The sequence below is a fragment of the Sminthopsis crassicaudata genome, chromosome 2, assembly GCF_048593235.1.
Source record: "Sminthopsis crassicaudata isolate SCR6 chromosome 2, ASM4859323v1, whole genome shotgun sequence".
Lineage (NCBI taxonomy): Eukaryota > Metazoa > Chordata > Mammalia > Dasyuromorphia > Dasyuridae > Sminthopsis > Sminthopsis crassicaudata.
Genome location: NC_133618.1, coordinates 329,124,908 through 329,137,618, shown reverse-complemented (window position 1 = coordinate 329,137,618; position 12,711 = coordinate 329,124,908). Strand labels below are relative to the sequence as shown.

The window sequence follows — 12,711 nt, the reverse complement described above, 5'->3', positions numbered from 1 at the left end:
TTGTCCTTCTGTGGGTTCTGCCACTCCAGAATTTGCTTTGTGTCATTATTTAACATTTTTGGAGGGTTTTGGAGAGAGTTTAGATGGATCCCTGCCTGTTCTGTGCCATCTTGATTCAATAAGCCACTTATCTTAAGTATAATTGCTGTGATAGATAATAAATAATAATGATGGTAGCTAGAAGTTAGGTAGTTCTTTAAGATTTGCAAAAAATCGCATATATTAACTCATTTAATCCTTGAAGCAATTTTGTTGTTCTATTATTAATTCTATTTTATAGAAGAAGAAACTGAGGTTGAGATTATGTGACTTGCTAAGGGCAAATGTAAGTTCCATCACTTTCCTGACTAGCATATGCTTTAATTTAATACTTTAAGGACATGATTCAGTACACACACATTTTGAAAACTACCCTCTTTTTCTGAAAAAAAAAAAAGAATTCTTATATATAAAAATTATCATTCACTATATGTCTTATCCAAATGCTGAAACTTAACTGGTAACATGTTTTTAAAATATAACTTGTATAAAACATTAAATTATGAATAGACCCATAGTAGAAATGGTCAAATAGCCTTTTAAATTATTTTACAGATTATAGGATCTTATGAAGAAATTGACACTATTTGTAGTCATATGAAAAGGTGCTCCAAATCACTATTGATCAGAGAAATGCAAATTAAGATAACTCTGAGATACACACCTTACAGATTGCCTAAGATGACAAGAAAAGATAATGACAAAATTTGGAGGGGATGTGGGAAAACTGGGATACTGATATATTGTTGGTGGAGCTGTAAACAGATCCAATCATTTTGGAGAGCAATTTGGAATTATACTCAAAAAGTTATCAACTGTGCATACCCTGTGATCCAGCAGTGTTTCTACTGGGATTATATCCCAACAAGATCTTGAAGAAGGGAAAGGGATCCACATGTGCAAAAATGTTTGTGGCAGTCCTTTTTGTCGTGTCAAGAATCTGGAAACTAAGTGGATGCCCATCAATTGGAGAATGGCTGAATAAATTATGGTATATGAATGCTATGGCATATTATTATTCTGTAAGAAATGATCAGCAGGGTGAATACATAGAGGCTTGGAGAGACTTCATGAACTGATGCTAAATGAAATGAGTTGAACCAGGAGATTATTATACACAGCAACAAGAAGACTACATAATGATCAATTCTGATGGACGTAGTTCTCTTCAACATTGAGATGATTCAAACCAGTTCCAGTTGTTCAGTGATGAAGAGAGCCATCTACACCCAGAGATAGGACTATGGGAGTTGAGTGTGGACCACAACATAGCATTCTCACTCTTGTTGTTTGCTTGCATTTTATTTTATTTTTGAGTTTTTTTTCCTTCTTGTTCCAATTTTTTTTTGTGCAGCAAGAAAACTGTGTAAATATATATATACACACACACACACACACACACACACACACACACACATATATATATATATATATATATATATATATATTGGATTTAACATGTATTTTAACATATTTAACATATATTGGACTACCTGCCATCTAGGGGAGGGGATGTGGGGAAAGAGGGAAAAATTTTGAAACAGAAGGTTTTGCAAGGGTCAATGTTGAAAAATTACCCATGCATATGCTTTGTAAATAAAAAGCTTTAATTAAAATAAAAAGATTATAGGATCTTAGATTAGAACTACAAGGGATTTCAGGGATTATCTAAACTATCTTTCTGCTTTTACAAATAATGGAACTGAGTCCAAAAGGTTGTTATTTTCTCAAAATTGTACAGATAATAAATGGACAAGCAGGATTTGAACTCAAAGTTTCTGATTCTGTTTTCAGAATGTGAAGCCAAGTAATTTTCTCTTTCTTATTTCCTCTTTAGAATCAAGTTTTTTACTGGGAAATGCCCAGATTGTGGACTGGCCTATAGTTTATAGTAATGACGGTTTTTGTAAACTCTCTGGATATCATCGAGCTGACGTTATGCAGAAAAGTAGCACCTGCAGGTAGGTAATTCTTTGGAAGCACTTTTTGTTAATGAAATTGGAATTAAACTTGAATAAAGTATACCAACTTAAATTCACAAATTAGATAAGTATAAATATTCTATTAAAATATTGTTTAAGAAGCTAAGTAAACCTTTTGTTTTTATATAAGTGGATATTTTTGCCTACCTGTAAATATCAAGATAACCCTATTCATCTTTGGAAAGCTATTTGTTCCACTAATTCTGATGATTCAAGAAAAGTAAGAAATACCATTCTGTTGAAACATATTTAGCTACTTTTTGAAGCAATCAACTTTGCAACTTGATAAGGTTTTTTTGATTTTTTTTTTTGTTTTGTTTTGTTTTTTTTGGCAAAAATACTGTAGGAGGGTTTCCATTTCCTTCTCCAGTAGATTAAGGCAAATGAATTAAATAACTTGCTTAGGATCACATAGCTAATGAGTGTTTGAGATCAAATTTGAACTCAAGTCTTCTTAACTCTAAGCCCAGTACTCTATCCACTGAACCATCTGGCTGTCTCCATATATGCTATGTATGTACATACATATATAAATACATAAATGCATACACATGTACACACATTTTCACACATTTTTATAGACACATATATATGCATACATATAGATACATGCTAATGTAATGCAGGAAATTCTGCAGAGGTGTAGAGGACTCCTCTATAAATCTGGTTAATCTCAGAGGGATTGGAGTATACAAAAGTTACTGTGCGCCAATACACATATATGTGGTGTTCTCTGGTATAATATTCACCCATGAGTAAATCAGAAGGTATCTGAGTTTGAGGCTAACCATTTATACATTTGATGAAGTTCCTATCTTTCCATGCCCTCTTTCCCATTCTCAGATCCTTGGCTTGCAAAGTCATTCTCTTGTGTCAAAAGGAATTTAATTCACTTTAGATTATTATTTTTTTTTTCTGCTTACAACTTTTTCTGCTCATGAACTTTAATCAACTTAAAATTATTATCAGAGAGTGATACCAAAGTATTTGTGATTCCTTGCATGGAAGTGGGTATTACTAACTTCACCTTCTTTTAGTAAGATATAATTCCTACTTTCTAATAAGATTTAGACATTTCACCAAAATTCTTGTAGAATTGTATGATTAATGTTAGTGGTTACTGGTTTTTGTTACATAAAAGTAGTAAATGATAACATTGAAAGAGCAGAGAATAGGAGGAGTACAGCTCATGCAGAGAGCAATTGACACTGTGCTATCTTTGGAGTGCTTTAGGTTCTTGTCATCATGAGAAGATCCAAGGCAAAACTTCAGAGCAATGGGGCTGTTAATGGCAGCTGCTTTCAACCTTCCACTGTAGAGGCAGAGAACTAAGGGAGAAACTTTCCTTTCCTTTTGCAGTACTCTTTATTTTTGGTACTAGCTTTATTCTGATTGGCACAGCAAGAAGCACTCATGGCCACCAGTGGCAATATCAATATTACCTTATCAGGGTAATTCTGCCAAGGAGCAGAATGCCAGAATACACTAGTATATTCCCATATAGTGACAATTAAATTCAGTTTAATTCAACAAACATTTGTTAAGTGGCTTACTATATGCTGTTCAAGAGTTAGGGACATAAAAAACAAAAAACAAAAAACAAAAAAAATAGTTCCTGCTCTCAAGAAGCTCACAAGTAAATGGGGAAGAAAACATGCAAATAAAAATATACAAAGCAAGTTATATATAGGAGAAATGGGAAATAATTAGTAGAGGGAAGACACTGGATTTAAGAGAGGCTGGAAAAGGCTTTTCATGGGTGAGATTATATCTGAGATTTATAGGAAGCCAAGGAGGTCAGTAGTCAGAGTGGAGGAAAGGGAGCATTCTAGGCATGCGGAATAGTCAGAAGAAACTGGAGGTCAGAAAAGAGGTTGAGACAGGATAGTTAGATTTTAAGATCACCCAGCACTGAGATGATAATTAAAATCACAGGAGTTACAATGGAGTGATTGAAGGCAATTCCAATAAACTTGGGATAGAAAGTGCCATTCACATCCAGAGAGAAAACTATGGATATTGAATGTGGATCAAAGCATAGCATTTTCACCTTTTTTGTTTGTTTGCTTGTTTTTTTTCTTTCTTATGTTTTTCTCCTTTTATCTGATTCTTTTTTGCACAGAATGATGAATATGTTTAGAAGAATTGCATATGTTTTTTTAACCTCTATTGGATTGCTTGTTTTCTATGGGAGGGGATGAAGGGAGGGAGAAAAATTTAGAACACTCAATTTTGCAAAGGTGAATGTTGAAAACTATCTTTGCATGTATTTGGAAAAACAAAGCTATTAAAATAAAAAATAAAAATTGTTTAGGATAAAAAAAAAGCCATGGAAGCTGATGAGTTCACTCATTGAAGTAGGAGGAGAAAAGAGGATTCAGGGACATATAGAGATTTTGGAGGAGGATCCAGCAAAGTGGATAGAAAAGGAATGTCAGATAGGTCAGAGGAAAGTCCCTGAAAACCTAGAATCAAAGAGAATATCAAGGAGAGAATGATCAATGCTGTTAAAGCAGGAGAGATTAAAGGGAATGAGAACTGAAAGAACCTTGGATTTGGCTGCTAAGAGATTATTAGTAATTTTGGAGAAAGCAGTTTCAGGTGAGTGTCAGAAGGCAAATTATAAGGGGTGAAGAAGAAAGTGAGATGATTTAGTTGTTGTAGATGACCTTTTGGAGAAGTTTGAATAAAAGGGGCAGAAGCTGAAAAGGATGATAGCATGTGCTTCCATAACTAATAGGTTTAGATTTCATGTAGGACACAATCCATATATATCCCAAGAACACATGCACTGGAGTACACAGACAGATCATCACAACTGATGATGAGAGAAAAGCCAAAAGAAGTCTACTACCTAGCTATAACTTCCTCTCAGAAGGCTTGTGACAGAATCAAACAATGATATGATCTTAGAGTGCATTGTCAAATCTTTCAGAAAAGGAAAAGACTTTTTGAGAAATGTGGTATTCAAGGAACATAGTAGTTGTTAAACCAATAGAAACCCTTATAACCCATCATAAAGATTTTTCTAAGTGTACCATTAGAAGAATTACTAGAAAGAAAAAAAAAAGTGGTTGGGGAAGAAAAAGTTTAAAAATCTAATTTTATAGGAGACATACTTTTTTTAATGTAGAAAATTCATTAGATACAGATAGGCCTGCTTTTTTGATCTTAATTTGTCTAGGGAGATCTCAGTTCTCCACAGTATTCCAAATACTTTTCTTTCATTTTCCTTTACTTTGTGGAGTTCATTAAACTGGATCTCATTGTACTTTTTCCTAAGGGAAGAGGTGTAGAGAAGTTTCTGTGTTAGAAGCACTAGAGAATATTCAGATTCCTCTGGGTTGTATCATTCTTTCAGGGCAAAAATGCACAAGATTATCTTTCCCCCAAGATTTCCCTGCATCTTCGGATATCACTAGATATGATATTCTCAAAGCAAGCAGGCATGCATTAACATAAATAATTATTATGGGTTTGCACAAAAATTCCTTGTGTGATTTATTAATCCAGGAATAGCAACTAGCTTAATACCCTCAAAGAGGGAAGAAAATTAGCATCTGAAACAATAATGAACTATACCAAAGTTCAGGTCTTCTTGCAGGCAGAATCCCTGTGATGTACTCCTACTCTAACCTTTTATTTTTATTGAACAGTCCTCATTGGTTTTTGACTTGACTCACTGATGGTGAAGCTGTTTAGGTATGGCTCTAGATAAAAGATTTAGATAAAAAACTGTAGTAAAATCTACAGTTTACTCTCATAAAAATGTAGGTATATTTCTCTATAAAGAACCCCATGGAACATGGTAAAGAGCCTAAAGAGAGTGATTTAAGGTTTTGGGTGTGAACTCTTGCTTTAGTGCTTTCTAACCAGGTGACTCTGAGTAAGTTATTTCATCTTTCTGAGCCTTGATTTCCTTATCTGTAAAACAGAGAGTACCAATCCCACAGAATTGTTGTTAATAAGATAGTGGATTTTACACACACATATCTATATATTTAATCAACAATAATTTATTAGGATTTTATGATGTGTCATATTGTGTAAGGCATCAGAGATAAACAAAAATGACAGTCTCTATTGTAGAACTTAATTCTTATACATACACATATAAGAATTAAGTTCCACAAAAGTATATATTAAGAATATACATACATAATTATATAATATATAATTAAGTAAACATATAACTATAGAATATATAATTAAGTCTATATAAATATATAATATATTATGAATATAATAGAAAAATTAAGGTCCACAAGAATAGAGAACTGAAACTTTTGTTTTTCTTATCTCTAATGCCTTGTACAATGTCTGACACATAGTAAAATCCAAATATATGCTCACAGATTAATATTGAGAGAATGTTGAATATTCTCTCCTGATACTATATTAGATGTTTTAAAGTTTACAACTGCATTAGACTTTCAGGACACCTTGTTTATAACTGAATAGAAGTGGCAAGAGCAAAGATTTATTAGGATTCACTAAGGTCCCTCCTAACTCTAAAATAGATCACAGGATTTCAAGATCAAACACTTAGTACTGGGTCTTTATCTTCATTTAGTCATTTTCCCATTCTCTGTTTTATATATTTGGAAACTGATACATTAAATGAATTATTGGGATCTTTGACTTCATGTATTCACTTCTGCCATGTCTATTTTATGGATTTGGAAACTGAGGTTCAGAGACATTAAATGAATGGCTGTAGGTCACATAGCTTAGAAGTTCCAGGACCAGAATTTGAAGCTGGGTTATCTAATTCCAAGTTTAGTTATCTTTCCACTCTGCTATGATTTCATCTTACATATTTTTCATATAAAGGTTCATTGTAATATAACTACCCCTACCTCACCCTTGCCATACCCAAATGTGTTTCCCTGGAAACTCAGAAACTGACAAGTAATTTTATATAAAAGTCTATAGTCTATAGAAAGAAAAAATTGCCCAGGTGTCCTTGAAGTTGAACTTAAGAGAGCAAAGGTGATCATGGTACACTGGAGAAGAGAGATCATGATTAGCTGTGCATTTGTGACTACAGCTGATCCCCAGAACAGAGGGAATTCCATATTTTCTATTTAAGTAGCCTGCTGGGTAGAAATTTACCGTGTTATGAATTTTCTTGGCAACCATAGTAGATATGATGGGGCTGGTCACATTTATTATGTGTTCATAGTACTATTCAACATATGGAGATAAATATGGTCTGTTTTAATTAATTGAAGTAAAATGTCTGCTACATTATCTCAGGTTATTTACTATTAGTAAAGCTTTCAAGAATTTTACAATTTAAAGGAGCCAAAAAACTCTACAACCCAAACCAAAATCCCCCAAAATTAACATGTTTCTCTAGCTTCTCCCCCAATCCAACAACTTATGCCTCTGAGCCATCTTTTAATTTTTTTTTTTTTTTTTTTTAGCATTTTAGATGTGGAAACTACACTAATCAGATTGATTCGGTATCATCTTTTAATTGATCCTAGTTACAATTCATTGCTTTTGTCCTATAATTGTTTAAGTTGTGGTTCTTTGTCACTGAGCTTAGTTCAGAAACTCAACTAGTCTGTAATGAATTAAATTTAGAAATATAGTTCTTCTGCTAATCATATTCTTGTCTCAAGAAAATCTGCTATACTTGAGGGGGTGTATAGACACCAGGGATTGGTCTAGTAATTTTATACCACCAAGTAATCCTTCAAGGATTTCTGGTTTGTTATCCAAAGAAGTCTGATCTACTATCTCTAATCTTGCAGATATACTTAGTGAACATTTCTTAGTCCCCGATCATTTGGGGAATGGCTGAATAATCTGTGATACATGAAGGTAATAGAATATTATTGTTCTATTAAAAATGATCAAGAAATTGATTTTAGAAAGACCGGGAAAGATTTACATGAACCAATGCTGAGTTAAAAAAAAGAAAAACAGAATAAGGACTACATTGTATACAGTAATAGCAAGATTGTGTGATGATTAACTGTGAAAGACTTTTTTCTTCTCGGAGGTTTAGTGATCTAAGGCAATCCCAATAAACTTTGGATAGAAATACCAACTATATTCAGAAAAGGAACTATGGAGATTGAATGTAAATCAATATGTTTACTTCTTTTTTCTGTTTTTTTTTTTTGTCTTCTGTGGTTTTTCTCTTTTGTTTTGATTTTTCTCTCCCACATTGATTCATAAAGAAATTTGTATTTAAAAGTTAATATACATGCATAGCAAGAAAAAAACAAAGCAAGCAATAAAGAAAAAAATTAGGGAAAAATTGTGTGACACATGATTGTGTTTGGACCATAGAACCAGATACATATCATAAAATTGTAGGCTTTTAGATATTGACATCTTTAAATCCCAAGGAATCATTAATGATCATTTATCTAACCTTTTTATTTCACACAAGAAGAAATTGAGGCCTAGAGAGATTACATTATTTGCTCTGGATTATTAGTAAAGGCAGTTTTAGAAAACAATTTGGAAACATGCAAGATAACATGGTTTCTTTATGTTTCTGGAAGATTTCCTCCAAAAGCTCCAAATCATAGATGTTTTCTATTGATGGTAAAGTTCTTTTGGTGTCCTTTCCCTAGATACCATTTCACTAATTTAATTGTTTGCTTTTAACATTTTCAAATTACTCTTTCACATTGGAATCTATCATTTCAACTACAAATACTTTTTTCACATTATTGTAAGGTAAAAAAATTTCATTTTCCTCCAAAACTCAAAGTGATAAGTAACTCAGAAGTCAATGAAGACACACATGGTATATTATACTTTATTTTTAAATGTGATATCTTCACAAGCAATAACTTAAGATTTATAATTTAGGATCAGAAATGAAAATGTACTGGTCATATAGGATTAGATTATTAGTCAAGAAATCTTAAATGGCTATAACTGTGGCTCTTAATTTAGGGTCCATGAAATGATTATTTTATTTATTTATTTTAGACTTACAAAATAGGAAAAGAAAAAAAATTTTCCACATATAAAGCAATAAATTTCTACTTTAAGAAATTCTAAATGATAAATGTTACATGTTTTGTTCATAGTCCATCTTTTCTTTGCTTCCTAGTAGTTTTTTTTGTTCTCTGCTCAGTATTTTTCAATTTATTCCTTTTTCCCTCTTCCTTCTGCCCTCACCCAAGAAGACTACAATTAAGCATATAGCATGTGTGTATGTATATAGCTCTTTCTCCATTTGTATACAACATACACATACACAAATACATACTCATATATACCTATACATGAAAACATATATACATATGTATGCATATATATGTGTATATATACATATATGTATATGATAAATACTGATTAATGTGGCTTATATATAGTATAGTTTCCCTATTTTTCTCTTTTGATTAAATCTGTTTTACCTTTAACTTTGTCTGAGCTCATGATTACCACCCCTTTTTTCCATAGTAAATTCTACTCCTGATCTTTATTTTATGTTTAATTGTATCTCTTATTTCCCATCTCTCCTGACTTTTCTGTTTTATTTCTACTTTATATCTTGCCATCATATTACTTAATGTACCCCCCCTCCAACAATCCTTCCCTTAATCTTTTCCCCACCATTTCCCGTTATCCTCTTATTTATAATCTGAATTTAAAAGAATTTTCTAGCCTTCTAAACATATATGTTGTTCCCTTTTTATTTCATTCCTATTAATCTGTACACCTTATGACATCCTCCAATCCTATTCTGTCATCTCTTATTTCTTTATTTAAATTTTTTTATTAAAGCTTTTTATTTACAAAACATATACATAGATAATTTTTCAACATTGACCCTTGCAGACCTTTCTGTTTCAAATTATTCCCTCTTTTCCCCCATCCCCTCCCCTAGATGGTAGGTAGTCTAATACATGTTAAATATGTTAAAATATATGTTAAATCCAATATATGTATACATATTTATACATTTATCTTGGTGCACAAGAAAAATCAGATCTAGAAAGGAAAAAAAAACCTGAGAAGGAAAACAAAACTCAAGCAAACATCAACAGAAAGTGTGAGAAATGCTATGTTGTGATCCACACTCAGTTCTCACAAGTCTCTCTCTGGGTATATATAGCTTTCTTCATTACTGAACAATTAGAACTGGTTTGAATCATTTCATTATTGAAGAGAGCCATGTCCATCAGAATTAATCACTGTATAGTCTTGTTGTTGCTGTGTATAATGATCTCCTGGTACTGCTCATTTCACTTAGCATCAGTTCATGTAAGTTTCTCCAGGCCTCTCTGAAATCGTTCTTTGTTTTCTTCTTACAAAACAATAATATCATTCATATACCACAATTTATTCAGCCATTCTCTGATTGATGGACATCCAATCAATTTACAATTTTTAGCCACTATAAAAAGGACTGCCACAAACATTTTTGCACATTTGGGTCCCTTTCCCTCCTTTAAGATCTCTTTGAGATATAAACCCAGTAGAAACATACTGGGTCAAAGGATATGCACAGTTTGATAACTTTTTGAGCATAATTCCAAATTGCTCTCCAGAATGGTTGATGCATTCAAAGTTCCACCAACAATGTATCAGTGTCTCAGTTTTCCCACATGCCCTTCAACATTCATCCTTATCCTTTCCTGTCATCTTAGCCAATCTGGGTGTGTAGTAGTGTCTAAGAGTTGTCTTACTTTGCATTTATCTGATCAATAGAGATTTGGAGCACCTTTTCACATGACTAAAAATAGTTTCAATTTCTTCATCTGAAAATTGTTCATATCTTTTGACCATTTATCAATTGGAGAATGACTTGAATTCTGATAAATTTGAGTTAATTCCCTATATATTTTAGAAATGAGGCTTTTATCACAACTGTTGAATGTAAAAATATTTTCAAAGTTTATTGCTTCCCTTCTAATTTGTCTGCATTAGTTTTGTTTCTACAACAACTTTTTAACTTAATATAATCAAATTATCTATTTTGTGATTAATAATGATCACTAGTTCTTCTTTGGTCAGAAATTCCTTTCTCCTCCACAGATCTGAGAGATAAACTATTTTATGTTCTAATTTATTTATAATATCATTCTTTATGTCTAGATCATGAACTCATTTTGACCTTATCTTGTTATATGTTGTTATCTGTGGGTCAATGCCTAGTTTCTGCTATAATAGTTTCCAATTTTCCCAGCAGTTTGTGTCAAATAGTGAGTTCTTATCCTGGGGTCTTTGGGTTTGTCAAATACTATAGTCATTGACTATTTTGACCTGTGAACCTAACCTATTCAACTGATCAACTAGTCTCTTTCTTAGGCAGTACCAAATGGTTTTGATGACTGCTGCTTTATAATATAGTTTTAGATCTGGTACAGTTAGGCCACCTTTATTTGCTTTTTTATTTTTATTAATTCCCTTGAAATTCTTGACATTTTGTTCTTTCAGATGAATTTTGTTGTTATTTTTTCCTAAGTCAGTAAAATAGTTTCTTGGGAGTTTGACTGGTATAGTACTAAATAAATAGATTAGCTTAGGTATTATTGTCATTTTTATTATAATCACTCAACCTATCCAAGAACACTTGATATTTTTCCAATTGTAGAGATATGACTTTGTTTGGTGGAAAGTGTTTTGTAGTTTTGCTCATATAGTTCCTGACTTTCTCTTGGCAGATAGATTTCCAAATATTTTATACTATCAATGGTTATTTTAAATGGAATTTCTCTTTGTATCTCTTGCTATTGGATTTTGTTAGTGATGTATGAAAATGGTGAGGATTTATGTGGATTTATTTTTTATCCTGCAACTTTGCTAAAGTTGTGGATTATTTCTATTAGCTTTTTAGTAGAATTCCTGGGGTTCCTCATTATCTACTCTAATTCCTTTAATCTCTTTTTCTTTTCTTATTGCCAAAGCTAGCATTTCTAATACAATATTGAATAGTAATAGTGATAGTGGGCAACCTTGTTTCACCCCTGATTTTACTGGGGATGGTTCCAATTGGTCACCATTACATATGATGCTTGGTGATGGTTTTAAATAGATGCTACTGACTATTTCAAGGAAAAATCCATTTATTTCTATACTCTCTAGTGTTTTTAACAGGAATGGATGTTAGATTTTATCAAATGCTTTTTCTGCATCTATTGAGTTAATTATATGTTTTTTGTTAATTTTGTTAATTTATTGATATAGTCAATTATGCTAACAGTTTTATGTGTGTGTGTGTGTGTGTGTGTGTGTGTGTGTGTGTGTGTGTGTGTGTGTGTAATGCTGAGGCAATTGGGGTTAATTGCCAAGGTCACACAGTTAGGAAGTGTTACGTGTCTGAGGTACAATTTAAATTCAGGTCCTCCTGACTTCAGGAATGGTGCTCTGTTCACTGCACCAACTAGCTGCCTCTAGTTTTCCTAATATTGAACCAGCTTTGCATTCCTGGTATAACTCCTACTTGGTCATGATATCTTGGGGTAGATTTTCTGTAATCTCTTTGCTAATATTTTATTTAAGATTTTTGCATCAATATTCATTAGGGACATTGGTCTATCTTTTTTTTCTATCTTCTTTCTCTGTTTTTGTCCTACCTGGTTTAGGTATCAGTACCATGTCTGTGTCATAAAAGGAATTTCCCCATTTTTTCAAATAGTTTATGTTGTACTGGAGTTAATTGTTCTTTAAATGTTTGGTAAAATTCACATGTAAATCCATCTGATTCTGG

General features: G+C 32.4%; 1 protein-coding gene across 1 annotated transcript in view; it reads left to right on the top strand.

The window, feature by feature from the left end:
* KCNH5 (potassium voltage-gated channel subfamily H member 5) overlaps window positions 1-12,711 on the top strand; it is a 472,518-nt gene that overhangs the window by 26,886 nt on the left and 432,921 nt on the right. Inside the window, exon 2 of the mRNA XM_074290315.1 lies at window positions 1,877-2,000. Coding sequence (XP_074146416.1) covers window positions 1,877-2,000 — 124 coding nt within the window. The remainder of the gene's footprint in view (window positions 1-1,876; window positions 2,001-12,711) is intronic.